Source organism: Orbicella franksi, chromosome 3, assembly GCF_964199315.1.
Source record: "Orbicella franksi chromosome 3, jaOrbFran1.1, whole genome shotgun sequence".
NCBI classification, from domain to species: Eukaryota; Metazoa; Cnidaria; class Anthozoa; order Scleractinia; family Merulinidae; genus Orbicella; species Orbicella franksi.
Window position 1 is genome coordinate 20,336,861 of NC_138147.1, and position 16,847 is coordinate 20,353,707.

At 36.4% G+C, this 16,847-nt stretch overlaps 1 protein-coding gene across 6 annotated transcripts in view; it reads left to right on the plus strand.

Annotated features, from left to right (window-relative positions):
• The window catches only part of LOC145482567 (protein ELYS-like), a 67,939-nt gene that overhangs the window by 19,970 nt on the left and 31,122 nt on the right, over positions 1-16,847 (plus strand). For all 6 annotated transcript variants that reach the window (XM_081461156.1, XM_081461159.1, XM_081461161.1 and 3 more), the window contains 12 exons: positions 284-422; positions 594-690; positions 1,600-1,693; positions 4,834-4,895; positions 7,450-7,575; positions 9,335-9,422; positions 10,142-10,231; positions 10,619-10,759; positions 11,817-11,866; positions 12,085-12,139; positions 12,319-12,343; positions 16,745-16,822. In XM_081461156.1, the coding sequence (XP_081317282.1) occupies positions 284-422; positions 594-690; positions 1,600-1,693; positions 4,834-4,895; positions 7,450-7,575; positions 9,335-9,422; positions 10,142-10,231; positions 10,619-10,759; positions 11,817-11,866; positions 12,085-12,139; positions 12,319-12,343; positions 16,745-16,822 (1,045 nt within the window). The remainder of the gene's footprint in view (positions 1-283; positions 423-593; positions 691-1,599; positions 1,694-4,833; positions 4,896-7,449; positions 7,576-9,334; positions 9,423-10,141; positions 10,232-10,618; positions 10,760-11,816; positions 11,867-12,084; positions 12,140-12,318; positions 12,344-16,744; positions 16,823-16,847) is intronic.

Consider the following 16,847-nt stretch of genomic DNA (forward strand, 5'->3'; position numbering starts at 1 on the left):
GAATAGAATATGGAGATGTATATGAGGAGTATGAAGAAAGCCAGTCAGCATTACTGAAATATCTGTTCTAAAACAAAACAATATTATTAATTAAGAATCCTGAAAAACAGAGAGCAACTTTTATTTTTAAACATGAGAGGTGAACTTTTCAGAGATTCGGTTAAAGTAAGCAGATTCTCATAGAAGTACTTCATCCCTTTTGGCTCATTAATACAGATTTTTATTTAAATCAAAACCTTCTATACAGAATGTGGCTTAATTACTATGAGTGTCTTTGTTGCAGTTGATTATGTGCGAGATCTTACTTTAGCTATGTGTGTGTGGGAGGCTCCAGCACATGATCTGCATTCCAGGCCCACATGCCATTTAGGAATCTTTGATATCAATTGCTGGTACCATTCACAAATGCCTCCATCTATCAGGTGAGCAAACTGGCTTCAGTGTCAACACAAAGTTGCAATTTCTTTGTAAGTTACATATATGTTCATTATATATTTTTTACTAACTCCTGTTAAAAATAAATTATACTGTACATCGTTGCAACATTGCATTTCTTCAAGTCTAACCACACTTTCTTTTCTGTATGTGGTTAGGGATGCTATGTTTGGTAGTAAGGATCCTACATGTCCATTCTTTGCTTTCTTTTCACTGGCGGACATTTTAGATGCTGCATCCCCTGATGGGATTGTGGTAGGTTATTCACAGTAGAATTAGTAATTAAGGACACAAAACCTACAAGTGCCTTCACTCTTGCAACTCAGACAGAGGTGGAAGCTGGAGGCTGTTTTTGTATCTTCCAAACTTAGAAGATTTGATGGCTCTGAGGGATGAATAAACCTTTGTCACAAAATGGCAAAATGATCTTTGAAAGAACCCAAGATGAGCTATAATGTATGCCTTACATTAATGAGTTAAGGAGGTTCAAAGCAGCGTGTTTTTCAGGTGTACACGTCCTGTTCATGAAGTACACGTATTCATGCATATTCATGTTCATGTAGTTCTAAAGGTCAAATATTTGAATATTTGTTTACTTGTAGGAGTTGAGAATGTGAATACAGTAACATGTCCCAATGGACTAGTTTCCTGAAATATGCATGCATAGTTTGTTGTTTTATCTTTTTGGCTATTTCAATGTGGACCTTTCAGTACAATGCTGGCAGCTTCTGAGCACTCAGAGCACATTATTTTCAGTTATGGTAGGCTCAAGTTTAGAGCTCATCAAGGTCATGTGCTTTTTTTGAAGTTGACCACTGACCAAGTACATGCAGTGGTTTTTTGATTGGATTGCGGGCTCAAGTCAGGTTGACCTACTTTAATCAGGGCCATTTTGGTCGGAAGCCCGTTAGCACTAACCCAGGATTAAAAGTTAACCGAGTATAAATATTTCTTGTATAAAAATGTTTTTCAGTGCTTATTTCTTGTGTAGTTTGAGATTATTCAAACAATATAAATCGAAAAACTTCCTGCAAAGTTAAAGAAACACAAATCAAAATTCTCATTTATTCCCGAATAGCTTAATCAGGCTTTGAACAACCCAGCCCAGGAGCTCCGCTTTTAGGCTTGGCTAAATCTATATATACTTTTGTTTTTGTTTTTTAGGATGTGTTTGTAGATGAAAAGTCTGTTTGCAACTTTGTATCAAGTGCTGGATCAACACTAGAGCAGCACCTGTGGCCAGCTTCTCTCAAGTTTGGTGAGTATTAGATTTCTGCATGATTGTAGAATTTGTTGTAAAGCAGTCATGGTCATCATAGAGTGTTGTGGGGTCGTGAGCATGTTCTTGTGTAGCTTACACAAAGTGTTAGGTCACACGACAGTGGCAAACACATTAGAGTACAAGGTAAATCATTAATGCAAGAAAGAAAAAGCAAAGGTCCTAGTTCAATACCATGGGTTACATACATTACTGAAAGAGGATAGCTTACTTTAATGTACAGTACCCGTCAAATGTAAGTTGACAGTCACTCGAAACTCGAATGACTCGACTCGATCCTCGATCCTCGAAACTTGAAAACTTCGAGTATCGAGTCTCAAGTCGAGTCCTTTGAGTTTCGAGTCAAGTCGTTTGAGTTTTGAGTCGAGTCGTTCGAGTTTCGAGTCAAAGTGACAAAGAATTTATCACGTGATTGATTTTTCCTGTATGTGTCAATCTTGCTGGTTTACTTTTGGAGACGGAAATTTTCGAGTCGACTCCAGAGGCAGTAGGCGACTCTTCATTTGTAAGCCGGTTGGCTTAGTTAAATCGATTGTTTAGTCCCGCAGTTGCAGTTCTTTTGATCTGGAGTTAATTATTGTTCAATTCAGAGTAACAACAGAGTAACAGTTCTGAAGACGACGCTGAGTTTTGTTTAAATCAACTGTACGAAGGGCTCGATAGAAATCAGAAACGATAACTCTTGAGGCATGTACACGACTCGATATCGTCAGCTTCCAATCGGTTGTTTGTTTTGATGCTTGGTATGAACACATTTCTTTCGATTCAGAGCTATCTTTAATCCATTTGCTGAAGATTTCACGGGAACTTTTCCGGTCAGTTTTCAATTCGACACTGGGTTTGTTTTTACGGCTCGATAGAAGTGAGAAACTCTCGAAGCAGGTTGTTTCCTGCAGACAAGAAAATGCATGTCAAAATTGAAAGATCTTATCTTCTGCTGAAGTTACAAGTCATGTAAGATCAATTGTGCGATTACCTATAATAATGTCACAAAAATTAAGATATATCAACTGTTGAAGCTGTTAAATAAAAAAAAAATCAGTGGAAAACCTTTCTGCTTCATTTAACCTATAATTTTACTAGCCATGGGAAGCAACGATTCTGATTGGCCAGCCTGCAAGAGTCAACACAGTCTTTTTGTCTGGGATCCGTCTAGGTTTTTTACGAAGGCACAGGAAGTTTTGTTTGTAGTTTAAACCAAGTTGTTATGTTAAACATGCCTTAATGTAACAGAAGTTCACATGACATGAGTAATTTAATGCTGTCATGCAAGTTTCGCAGTTTCATCCAGTTGCACACAAACATAATCGGTGAAAATCATGAAAAAGAACATTATGCAAATTCAAAAAATCACTGCTGTCAATGCAAACAAGAGCCGAAAAGCTGTCCACTAACGCAGGTGATGTTACACGCACGGTGTCTTGATAAGTATTTTTTTAAATACGATATTTGGCTAGAAAATCATTTGCAGTACAATCGCAGTAACACTTAGAAATTTGCATACGGCAAGCAAGTTGAAATTTGAGCTCGCTGGAACCAGAAAGAGCTAGAAATATCATTTCACGCTCGCAGGCTGCATTCTCTAAATTTGGTTGATTCGTACGCGTGTTGTTTTTTCTATGCAATGAATGCAATATAATTGCGATTCAAGACTTCAACTCCAGACTAATGATTTGGATGTTAATATGAAATACATGTACTCTTGCACGAATAAAGGAAGCCGCACAACACGCGGTATTGTTTATTTCTATTGTTACAAATTCGAGATATAAATCGCTTTCTCAAAAAATTCTTTGAGCGTCTCAAAACTTGAAACTCGATACTCAAAACTCAAAACTCGAGCCTTAAAACTCGCCTGTCGATTCTTGAAAGTATCAAGGATTGAGGATCGAGTTTCGAGTCGAGACTGTCAACTTACATTTGACCGGTACTGTACAATACTAATTAAACAAATTTTTCTATATTTACTATATCACACATTTTGAACAATATTTAACATTATTTACAGTTATACTAACCTTACATGCAATTTTAATGACCAAAAATTTTTTAAACAACAAAAAAAGAAAATGTACAGGACAAAAAGAAGGAAATAATATTGCATTGACCCTAATTCTCAATTCTCAAAAATTAAAAAACATTGGTGCACATTGGGTACATATGTGGCTTACGGGTTATTCTCATTAAAATATGAGTTATTTTATTGATATCTGGCTACACAGCAGTCTTTAAAAAAGACAAGAAAAACCAAGTGAATTGTTCCTTATTTTTACTTTGTTTGTTTTATTAAAATCTCAAATGACTTGCTGTACACACTACATGAAGTACAAGAACAAAGGGGGATCTTTATTGACACTACATGACTCTACTGCTGTAATTAATTTACTCATTCTGATTTGAGCCTTTCTACCTAGTAAACTTCTCGTTGCCTAACTAGTTGAAACTGGGAAAGTTTGCTTAACATGTTTTCTTGTCACTTGAAGATGAAAGCTAGTCTGCTTTATGCAACTCAGTGCCACTAGATTGAGTTCTCACAGCCTTTCATTGGTGTTTGGACCACAAATATATTTAGCTGTGAAAGATCTTCAGAAAAATTGAGGCTAGTTTTAGGAATTAAGCCATTGGATGTGATTTGAGGAAGAAACAGAAAGGTCACATAACAAAAAAAAAAAAAAACTGTGTTATTATCAATTCCAAACCTGAAATTATAAGTACATGTATTTCATCAAAAAGAGTGAAACAATAAAAGAAAACGATTTAAAAGAAACCAAAACAAACAATGGAACTCAGAATCAAACTCAGTTCCACTAATGGCCATCAACACCAACAAATGGCCATTCAAGTGAGTCATAGGCTTTCTCAAAATCTTTAAAAAGCAATATGCCTGAATTTTTTCTGAAGCGCAATCAATATTGTTATGTGTCAATCCAGTATTTTCTCCAATAAATCTTCCTTTCGGGAAACCAGTCTGGTTATTAATAATGAATTCTGGGATAACAGATTTTATTCTATTTAACTCATTGTAAAGAAGTGAAAAGAAAACACCATACTATTAATGTTTTAATGACACAGGCTATTGGGCAACACATTTAGAAGCAATTGTCATATTTTTATTTTAGGTACTTGTTGCTTGATGGAGACCGGACTAGTGCATTCAAAATTCCTAGGAGTCCAGCGTCAGGTAAGGCATTAGGGCCATTTATACATGAGCATAACTAAGCTAGCTGGACTCAGCCAAACCATAAATTGTTGTATAAAACATGTGGGTCAGAAATGGTCTTGTAACAAACATATTATTTATAAGGTGCGACTCACTCAAGCCATGGGCTTAGTTGAGCATACACTGTGTGGATAGGAGTTGGATTTAGTTTCATCTGAGAAACATTTCAGCTTATCTACGTGAATGCTGATCTGTCTTCCATGCATGCTTAAGAGGTGACTGGAGGACCCTGGGTACCAGAGTAGTCTTTGAACAGATATATGCTGAATTATCACATCTACAAAGGGCAAATTAAGGCAATCAAGCTGAATGGATTCAAGCATACACAGTACATACGCATCAAAAAAGAAAGAAAGTAAATTGTATCTGGGATCCATATTAGTTTTTGTTGTTAATTTGTCATTAGCAGGCGAGTATTAACATTGAAAGCTGACGTTTCGGCATCATCGTGACACCATTCTCAAGGCAAAGTGAATAAATAATGCGAAGATTTGATTTCTATACAGTCTCTACAAATTAGCATAATAACAAAGGATTAATAACAATGTGAATACCTTTGCGTGAATCGAGTCTGTTTGCACGTTTAGGGATGGTTTAACTTTTCTTATAAAAAGCATCTCCTTAAGGACAGTACCTACTAAATACAAAGGTTTTTTTGCCAGGTTAGGACCTTGCGGAAAACGTAGATCTTTGCAAGGGCTATCGGAATCCTCAAAGAAAAAATAGGGTAGCCACTCATTTTTCCAAAATAATTAGCCTTGAATCTCAACAAAAATGCTGACATCAGCATTTTTCTAAAAAAAAGAAGGAGAGGATATTTCTTCACGACTTTCTTTAGAATGCGCCTTTACATACAGAAAAGCAAACACATTTATAAAGATCTGAAAACTACATGGTAAATGGTAACATAAAAACCATTTTTGGTATGTTTTTAATAACAAAATCGTTGCAACAGCACTTTTAGCATCTCTGACAGCCTTCCTCTGTCTAAATATCTTTTGCTCACAACCAGAAACTAATCACATGCTGAATACGCTTGCCACTTCCACTTCATAACATAAAATATAGGGGTAACCACACATTTTTTAAACTTTTTACGGTGCCCGTTACATTTTTTCCTGTCACCACCCCCGTAAGTAAAACATTTGCGTATCTCACACTTGTTTTGCGTGCGCACTACGCCATCTGCAGTTACATGTTTACAGTTGGATTTCAGTACAATTTTCGACAGATAACAACTAGTTTTTCAGCTGGAAGATGTTAACAGATAGTGGTTTGCGATATGCTGCTGTTCTGGTGTTCCTGGTTTAAGTACAGGTTCATTAAACTTGATTTGGTCACAGTAGGAAAATTTTGCTTTCAACTTAGTCGTGCACTTGGTAGCGTAGTTGATTGTGTCATGTTAACCCAGTGCGCGCGTGGCGCTTAAACCATGCCTTGCGTGATGTGCAGAACGTGTGCGCACTAGCAAAAGTAGGCACCATCCTTAATTAGGCAATCAAATTTGTTAGAACATTTAGTAAGCACGTGAAATTGTTCTGACGGAGGTACATTTGAATTATGTTTGCTCAAATAATGTTTACAAATTGACGATGATTTTTTGTTTGTGTCCATCAACGCATTTGTGGAGTTGACCGCAAGTATAACCAACACATCCTACATCACACAGGACCACATCAAATCAAGACCACAATTCAACCCGTGTTCATCAGCAGAAAACTCAATGAAGACCTTAAAGTTCGAGAAGTCAAGCCAGCCACTGTTAACCAACAATGCCTACCAGTAGTTTATAAATTTCAATGTAACCTGTGTGATGCAGGGTATATTGGTTACACTCGTGGCCACCTCCACGAATGCATTGATGGACACAAACAAAAATCGTCGTCAAGTTGTAAACATTATTTGAGCGAACATAACTCGAACTTACCTCTTTGTCTTTCAGAACAATTTCACGTGTTTACTAAATGGTCTAACAAATTTGATTGCCTAATTAAGGAGATGCTTTTTATAAAAAACGTAAACCATCCCTAAACATGCAAACGGACTCAATTCGGGCAAAGGTATTCACTTGAAGAACTTGTGATCCTTTGTTGTTATGCTATTTTTTAGAGACTATAGAACTCAAATCTTCGCATTATTTATTCACTTTGCCTTGAGAATGGTTGTCACAATGATGCCAAAACGTTGGCTTTTAACGTTAATATACGCCTGCTAATGTTTTAGGGAATTGTTATTGATCAAGAATTTGTTGTTAGGGCAAGTATTTCCAGATTTCACTTGCCCTTTAAAATCTTTTGCAAAACCTTCTCAAAATACTTCCTCATTTCACCACGAAACGTATGTACAGAAAGATTTCACAGGTGCCAATTGCTGTGGTACATTCACATAAAATTGCTAGAAGGGGAGCAGTTGAAATTGAGCCTGGAAAGAGATGTAGTTTTATTATTTTTTGAGAAGTGAAGAATTTACATGAAATGACATCGTTGATATAATGAAGAATGCAATTCTATTATAGATTCTTGCTAACATGAGTAAAGAGGGAATCAGCTGTCTGTCTGATGCACATGAGTATTTCAACATGTGTTATGTCGCTGGGCTTCTCCCAAGGAATTTTGACCTTTCCAAACCACAGGACAGATCTGTGAGTATTAAAAAAAGAATCTGTGAGTACCTACTTACACATACAGTGGAACCCTGTTAACCAGTCACCAACGGGCCACAAAAATCTTGCTGTATCAACAGGATGGCTGTATTAAAGGGGTTCTTTAATAAGAAAATGACTGACTGAGCATTAACGAGGTGGCTGTTAGGCGGGATACCACTGTAGCATGTTTTGTAATGTAAACTTTTTTTTAAAGGCAGGTATCAAGAATGGCACTGTTTATTGTGGTGAACACGCTCATATAATAATAACTTACTTGGTGAAAGTGTCAAGCATAAAAACTAGCATCCATTTTTTTACAACATAATGCAAAGCCAAAATGATCCTTTGTATACTTTAGATAAGACAAAATGCTTTTCAAAAGTGCTAGAGGTCAGGATCTGAATTTCTTTTACAAAATGACTCGCAATGTCAAACAAATGACAGTAACTACTACAACAACTAAAAACTAAAATGCCGTTCACAAAGAGTTTCCATAAGTAACCTTTATTCCATTCGGGTGTTCTAGAGATCCGGATGTGATGGTGTCATTGATGCTTGTGTGATCATATTTACATCAACAAATTATTATGCTAATATTTATCCATGTTTCTCTAGAGTTAGAATTACATGAATGGCTTTTAGCACATGAGTGCAATATTCCTGGTGTTTTCTAATCAAATTTTTTTGGGGGCCAGGTAAAGAATTAGATAGCTTTAGACAATCGTTGTGAAGTAAGAGTTCATCAGTTCTGCTTTTTGTCCGTCAGTAAATGCTAGAGTGTTGTCATGTATTTTCAGAGGGCTGATGTTTTTGCACACCTTGGGGTTATTTGCTCCTTTAAGAGGATTCCAAGATGGGGTTGTGGTTTTAATTTCATGAAAAATGTCTGAGAAATATGTTAACTAAATGGTTTCCTTAGATCCAGTGTTACTTCATTTCTTGCACATTTATAATTGCACCACATCTCTAGGCATTTGATAGAGATAGCCACATTAAAAAGCTTGTATCTTTGATTCATTTTGTGGTAGGTGTCATTCAAAGATCCATCCAACTTATTCAAGGGGACAAATCACTTCTTGCTTTAACCTGTCATGTTGTGGTTGTGTTACTGAATGTTCCATCTTGCTATTGAGTGTTTTTGTCTTGATACTGTTTGTCTTCCATACAAAAACTTATAAAACAATAAACTAGCACATAGAAATCTTTACATTTTGGGTCTGGCAATACATGTACATGTACAAGATTAATGTCGTCAAATTTTTATAAACTCTGAATGCAGCATTCAAACCAGCTGTTTTAAATAATTTGTTTCAAACATGCCATATTGGCCTTGCTTCACTTAACATGTATTTACTTCATGTTAAAAGTTTATTTCTCATGAATATTTTTGTGTTGTAGTAAGAAACCACATGACAGTCCTTTAGTGGTAAAACGTATTGGAGTTGCCTCCATCCATCCATCATCAGTTGCTTATGATAAGTTAAATTTGAATATGGTAATTTATAAGATTATAATGTACAATGGAAAGACCAATAAGTTATTGATGTGGCAGCTAAATGATACAAAAAATGTAAAAAGAATAAATAAAAAGGAATATAACAATGGATATGTGCTCACAAATATGATAGGAACAAATTAAGGTATTTTAGTTGCATAATTAACAATGGTTGCCTATCTAGTTATGTTAATGAGATATACACACAGTCATATTTGTATCCAGAAAATATTCACATTTTCCTGGTTCATTTTCTTGTAGTTTCACTATGAGGCTCTACTTTCCATTGCCTTGGAGCATGGCTTGGTGACTTTCATCACATTATGCATTAAAAAACTGGGAACTGGAAGTAAGTTGGGTTACAATTTTAGTTTATTTCTTGAGATGAAGATAGGAGAGGGGTAGCCTGAGACTAACATGGGTTTCATTAAAATCTTCAGCAGGAGGGTAACTGATTTTCACAGGTGGGCAAAGTTATTTGAACTTAACTTCTAATATAAGAAAAAATTTCCTCTAGATGGGCAAACCAGGTGGGCAAAACTGTCCTCACAGCTGCTCAATTTGCCCGGTGACCGGCCATTAATGAAACCCCTGGACTAATATACAATGATGACACAATTTGAACAAACTGGGAGCAGGAAGTAAAGATTGCTATGAACCTCTTGTTGTGCACAGTCTTGTACCATTTGGAACCTAAAACCCTTTTTAGATGGAGATATCTAAAACAAGGCACTTGCTAAATTAATATAAGCAGTTAGCTGCTTTGGTCTCTCCGGTCCTCAACCACTCTCCCTTTGTAGTTTCTAACTTAAGTGATCCAGTTGTGTAGTTGGTGTCTTGAGAAGGTATTAGTGGGTTCTTTTGGCTTAGTTGTGGGTATTTTCCAACTATGGATATAGGGATTGGTCAACACATTACAAATTCCTTGAAGTTCCAGGCACTCAATTCCAAGTTAAGTCTTTGATTCAAGCAATGTTATCAAAACGTTACATCATGTAACTAATGGTAAATAAACTTTTGATTGGTACAAAATTAAAGTTGGAGCCTAATGTTGAATTCCTCCTCTAGATGTGACTCATGCTGGCTGCAGTTTGAAGTTGATTCTTGATTGGGCTTGGGATCGCGTTGTGGATATTAAAGACCAACTTGATCAACTGTGTAAGCATTTTATCCTTGATCATCATAATTCCTTGCTTGTTGATTCATTCAAAAGGATGAAAAAGGACTTCACTGCACATTTTCCAAAAAGTTATACCTTCACTGGACATGTCACCAGTGGCAGTTAGAAATATTAGGTCTGGACAGAAAGGAGAACATCAAATACAGTCATGTAACCTTGATAAGCTATTATTTGAGCTATTATTGTGGTAGCCTTGTTCAAGGACTGTTTTGGTTACTAGACGGTACTTTTTTGTACAGTGTAAGTCTATAATAACAATATAACATTGCTGTAGGATGATGTTGTAAGTAATCATTCTATATTATATTTTTCAATGACAAGTAATAACACAGAATTATGATAATGATGATGATTTGCTGTTGAAGGTGTTCCACTGTTTGATGGCGGAGGTGGCACTCCTGATGAGCAGATGCTATTATTGTTAGACAATCAGAAAGTGCAACTGACTCATTTAACAACTATATTCCAAGCTCTGATAACCCAGTCAGCACCAACCACTCAACAGGGTAATCTTACGATAAATAATTATTTTATCTCAAATATATTTATTTTTCCACAAATATTATTGTTATTATTTGAAACCTCCCAAGAGTATTTGAGTATTTTGATCTTTGGTTATAAACACCAAGCGATTTTATTCAATGATTTGAGTTTGCAGGTGGTCCAACGAACTTTGTGTGAGTCACAGGCGTGACCGACCGATATGTCCATTTGAACCTGCTCTCTGTGTATGAATACCAATGGATTTCCGAACTGCATTGAATTCACACTGCCTCGGCATGGAAGCACATAACAGACCATAATTTGATGAAACTCCGCTACAGGTTGCATGACAATCTTGATACCAAGACCCACTGAGTGACGGCAGATCTACTAATCTACTGTATTCTAAGAATTGAATGAATTATTCCCTGGAAATTTCTATGATAATTTCAGACTGCCAGGTATCTAGCTTTTTGAAAACATGTCCCGGTTGACGGGTAAAAACAAATAGAAGAATGAGGATGCTTTTTAACACAAAGAGTTACACTTAGATATTTACTATTCAAGTTGCTTCATTGAGTATCCTCTTTATCCAAAGGCATATTGTTAGCCTCATCTTTCAAGTTCTGCTTACGGCGATTCTTTGATTGTTCAATATCCGCATTGTTCGTCTCAGCATCATGATTTGTTTTTTGTCTGTGTTTTCATAGTTTGAACTCATGAATGGCTGTCCTTTGTTATCTGCGTGAGAATGAGCATGAACTTTGCCTATCCGGCAGACTTTCAACCAGTATAATTCTTGGGCCAACCCATTCCGAAAATGATCATCATCTTCTTAGAGTCTTTCCCAAACTTTCTTCATAAAACACAACATTCTGTATATCACATTGTTTTTCACGAGGAGCAAAAGTTGTCGCATTCTCATCCCCAGTTTCCTCGCACTACACTAGGAACACCTGGGACCATGACCCCCCATTTGGTGACCAAATATGATGACGACCATGAACGGCATGCATTTTTTGACTCGGGCTTTCCTACAGAAACCCAAGTAATTAAATTGAATTTCTGTTGTAATATCAGGTTTAAAGGACTTGGAAGCAAGATACAATGTTGTTAGCATTCTCTCATTGGTAGGTAGCTATACAGTAACTGGGACTTAAAACTCTTGGTCATTTCACTGTTTTTCTGTTCCATCCATCAAGGACTTCCTTATACGTAATCCACCTATTCATCTGTCTGTCCATCCTCCATCCACCCCTAATGATCATTCTACCCATCCATTCATTTACCAGCTTGCATTCTGTAAGGTATTTGCACTTGATAAATAAAATATTTGGTTTTGTTTCAGTATCTAAGAGTTGTTCTGTGGCTAATTGGACAAGGATTGTTGCCTGAACAGTCAGGTAAAGATGTTCACAGATACAGTTGAACCTCTCCCTACCTCTCTCTAATACGGACACCTCTATTATGCACAGTTTCCTATGACCTGACAAAAGTCTCACTCCCCAGCTATTTTCTTCCAATTTTGGCAATGAATTTATGAATAAACTGAAGGTTTGTTTTTCTTTCTTTCTTTTTTTAGAGGGCTCAATGGCAGCAGCTAAAAGGTGTGATCAGTTTGTACTAGAGTGGAATCCCAATTTCTCGAACTTCCTAGGGAGGCAAAAATTGATTCAGAAAATCAAGATTTCACTAATGATTGCAGTGCAAGATATCAAAAAGGGAAATGACTTTTGTTTTGTCTGAGTTATGGAGCTGCATGTGAGAAATCGAGGGTTCAAGAAGTCAGAATTCCACTGTTTTAAAAATTAAAGTACTGTTTAATTTTATGTCATGGTGTAAAAAGCATATTTGTCTTACTGAAGACAGAGCAGTTAGTATTTGACAATGCCATAGTGGAAATATATACACTGTACTTGACTAGCTACAGACTGAACCAAAATATTAAACTGAGAGCAACTTGAAAAGTCTTCAACAAGTTAGTAAACTTTAGTCATTTGCCCAATACAGTTTTGAGTGCATAGGAATTATTTTTCATTGTTGTGTAGCTCAAGAGTGATTTTCTGAGAGTGTTGAGAATTGGAAGACAGTCACGAAAAATCGATTTTTCTTTTTTTTCCCCCAAAACATACCTTTGGGTGAACTTATTCAAGGAAAAATAGTTTAAAGTTCCAACGATTTATTTTACAGCCAAAATTTAAGAAAGTTCGAACTTTGCATATAATGGCGGTTTTCACGGCTTAAAATGTTCAGGATTTCATGCTTCTTTACGAAAACAGCGGGGGCGTAAAAACAATCCTATGAAAACAAAACTTGGCATAAATATTACTTCATTCTTCTACTTTAAAATCGTGTAATAAGTTTCTTGAAGTTTTGTTTGTAGCTTTTTAATGAAGGGTATTTGTACAGACGCCATTTGTGTCTCTTGGCAAGGAACAAATAAAGGCCAACTTTGACTAGTATAAATGGCCTCTGGTATATATCATTTGGTCAAAATATCTACATTTTAGGAAACCTTGGTTATTGTTTTTTTCACCCAAAAAGTTATAGCTCTGGGAATTAAAATGTTCTCCGTCAGTAAAATAAAATGTTACAGCATGTAAGCGAGTTCAATTTTATGCAAATCACAAGGTTATTCTTTGGAAGTCAACGGTTTAAAACAGGAAACAACAATTCACCGTTACTTACGTTCCTTCTACTGCTATAGAAACGATTTTAACTTCCCAGTGTCCTTGTGAGCTGTTGTGTGAAATATTTCCAGTAAAACAGCGAGCATAAACGGCCATAAAATTCGACAAGGTCGACAATGTTTATATTGGAGATGAGACACTGAGTGGCACACACAGTCTTGGCTGTTTTCATCGTCTTGCTCAGTCGAGAGTCCTTAAAAAATATGATAGAATATACGTTTCAAACCGTAGTAAATTAGTTTCTCATATCCATATGCCTCATGTCGGCTCATGAGTAAGTAAATCAGTCCCCGTACACTGAATAAACACCTCGAATGACTTCTGAGGTCAGGAGGTCACCTGATATGTCGTTATGTTACTTTCCCCCGGTTTCACATTACACACATAACGCCGTATTGAACATCACGGCATTTAGTTGAATTACGGTATTCAAAATCTCTTTAAAGACATTTCAATTTAAAAAGAAAATTGAAAAAGCAACATTTTGACATAATTGTTAGCTTCCAAGATATCGTTCATAGATGCAGGATACCCTGACATAATTTCAACACTGGATTGATCTCTTTGATGTCGACGTGATTCATAGTTTTGCGCTTAGTAACATTTGGCACACATCTAAACGTGCGCAAAGATAAATACTCAAAAATAAGAAACCGTTTATTTGCAGGAAAAGTTGGACCGCCGGAGATAAAAATGTTTTAAATTCTGCATATTATTTATTCAAGTAACGCAAGCTGCCTACTTTCAGTAACGCTTCATGTCGCTTAGCAAAAGTGACAAACTTACTCTATGTAAATAAAGGCTTAGTTACATTTGTTTCATTCTTTTATTTTTCTAATCTGAAATTTCTGTTGTATAGGCTTAAGATTTTCTAACCAAATTTACCGTTCAATTTCCTATCCCGGCCATATTTGAAGACATTCCTTCTCATTTGATTGCTGTAAAACTTTACGATCACATATCTTAAGGAAGTTCAATATTTGCCTGTGTCGTTGAAGGCGTCAAAAGTGTCAGACATTTATTATTTACTTGTTGACGTTGTACTCTTAATAGTTTTAAGATGCGCTTGTTAATACAAATCAAATATGTTCACTTCCTTATAAAGTTATTGCGATATCTGTCAAGAGCAGCATGACATCTTGTGTGAAAAATTAAACAAACATTTAATACATGATCCTCAGTTACAGCAGCACAGAGTTCATCTGTTTTAATCCTAATATGGCCTTTTTTAAGTATGTCCAGGTAGATTCTTTTACGGTGAACAGGCTTGGGTGGCACCTCTAATTCCCTTTTTCCTTTCCTAATTTCTCTTCTCCAATATATGCCTGCTCGCAGGCTAGTGCCTCTCAATACAAATGCAGATTGCATTCTACTTTCGGGAGTATTAGCCATCATGACTTTTGAAATTACTTTTCTTGGGAGTGGGGTGGGGTGGATTAGCGCTACTTCTAAAACCTAATCATAACAGCAAAATTGAGCGTCATAAGTGACTGAAATGACTAAAACACAGAAACACAGGCTGTGCCATTTTAGTAAGCAAAGGCTGGTGATATATGAACAGCGAGAGCAAAGCTTATTTTTTTCGCGTGAGATTCACGTTTTCAGCTCGTTCCTTTCGTGCCTCTAAATCACGCATTCCCTGCCAAGGGCGTTATTTAACTCCACTTATAGTCCGTGTAACTGACTATGTCTGGAGATCTGACCCGGATAGTCGCTGCTTTAAAAACTAAGGGCGGTGGTACTATCCAATAAGATCATTTGCCTCCTTTGACTCATATTCGATATTTTTAACTATAAACCCCTGTAGATCATGCTGAATTTTCAAAATCAGGTCGTTTTCTACACGTTTTATCCCTGAAATGAACTCGGTGACCCGCATTTTTTTTTTTTGCATTTCTGACACAAGTAACGTATTATCTGACTGCTGTAAAATTTAAGAAAAAATCTATCCCCCGAAAATTTTCAGGCGAATGTTCTTAAACACGGCGTTGCGCGTGTAATGTGAAACCGGGGAAAAGTAACATAACGACAGATCAGGTGGCCTCCTGACCTCCTGACCTCAGAGGGTATTCGAGGTGTTAGTTCAGTGTACGGGGACTGATTTATTTACTCATGAGTCGACATGAGGCATGTGGATATGGGAAACTAATTTACTACGGTTTGAAACGTATATTCTATCATATTTTTAAAGGACTCTCGACTGAGCAAGACGATGAAAACAGCCAAGACTGTGTGTGCCACTCAGTGTCTCATCTCAAATATAAACATTGTCGACCTTGTCGAATTTTATGGCCATTTACGCTCGCTGTTTTACTGGAAATATTTTACACAACAGCTCACAAGGACACTGGGAAGTCAAAATCGTTTCTATAGCAGTAGAAGGAACGTAAGTAACAGTGAATTGTTGTTTCCTGTTTTAAACCGTTGACTTCCAAAGAATAACCTTGTGATTTGCATAAAATTGAACTCGCTTACATGCCGTAACAATTTATTTTACTGACGGAGGACATTTTAATTCCCAGAGCTATAACTTTTCGGGTGAAAAAAACAATAACCAAGGTTTCCTAAAATGTAGATATTTTGACCAAATGATATATACCAGAGGCCATTTATACTAGTCAAAGTTGGCCTTTATTTGTTCCTTGCCAAGAGACACAAATGGCGTCTGTACAAATACCCTTCGTTAAAAAGCTACAAACAAAACTTCAAGAAACTTATTACACGATTGTAAAGTAGAAGAATGAAATAATATTTATGCCAAGTTTTGTTTTTGTAGGATTGGTTTTACGCCCCTCGCTGTTTTCGTAAAGAAGCGTGAAATTCTGAACATTTTAAGCCGCGAAAACCGCCATTATATGCAAAGTTCGAACTTTCTTAAATTTTGACCGTAAAATAAATCATTGGAACTTTAAACTATTTTTCCTTGAATAACTTCACCCAAAGGTATGTTTTGGCGAAATAAAAGAAAAATCGATTTTTCGTGACTGTCTTCTGATTCTCGACACTCTCAGAAAATCACTCTTAATGGCTGGACACTAAAGATTGGCAAGGCATGCATAGATTTAAATATATCCACAGTGGCATAAATATTACAGCCATTACCACTGCATCAAAGCATTGGTATTTTCGACTGCCGCATACACTTGCAAAAACAGTTGTTGATTATTTTATTCAACAACCACATGAGCCAGTGTCTGTACAGCTAGTGTCCAATGTATGTAGCCTCTTTATACCTCAGTGAAGAAATAATTATTTAGTGCTAGAGGAAAACTGTGGATAAACATCTTTTGAAAAAACTGATGATGTACCTTCTTTCAGAGGACATTGTTACCCAGCTTTGACTCTCAGTAATGCTTGTGAAAGTAGACGCAAGGACTTGGAAAATCTCTGCAGAAAGTATGTACATGTATCAGTAATCTTT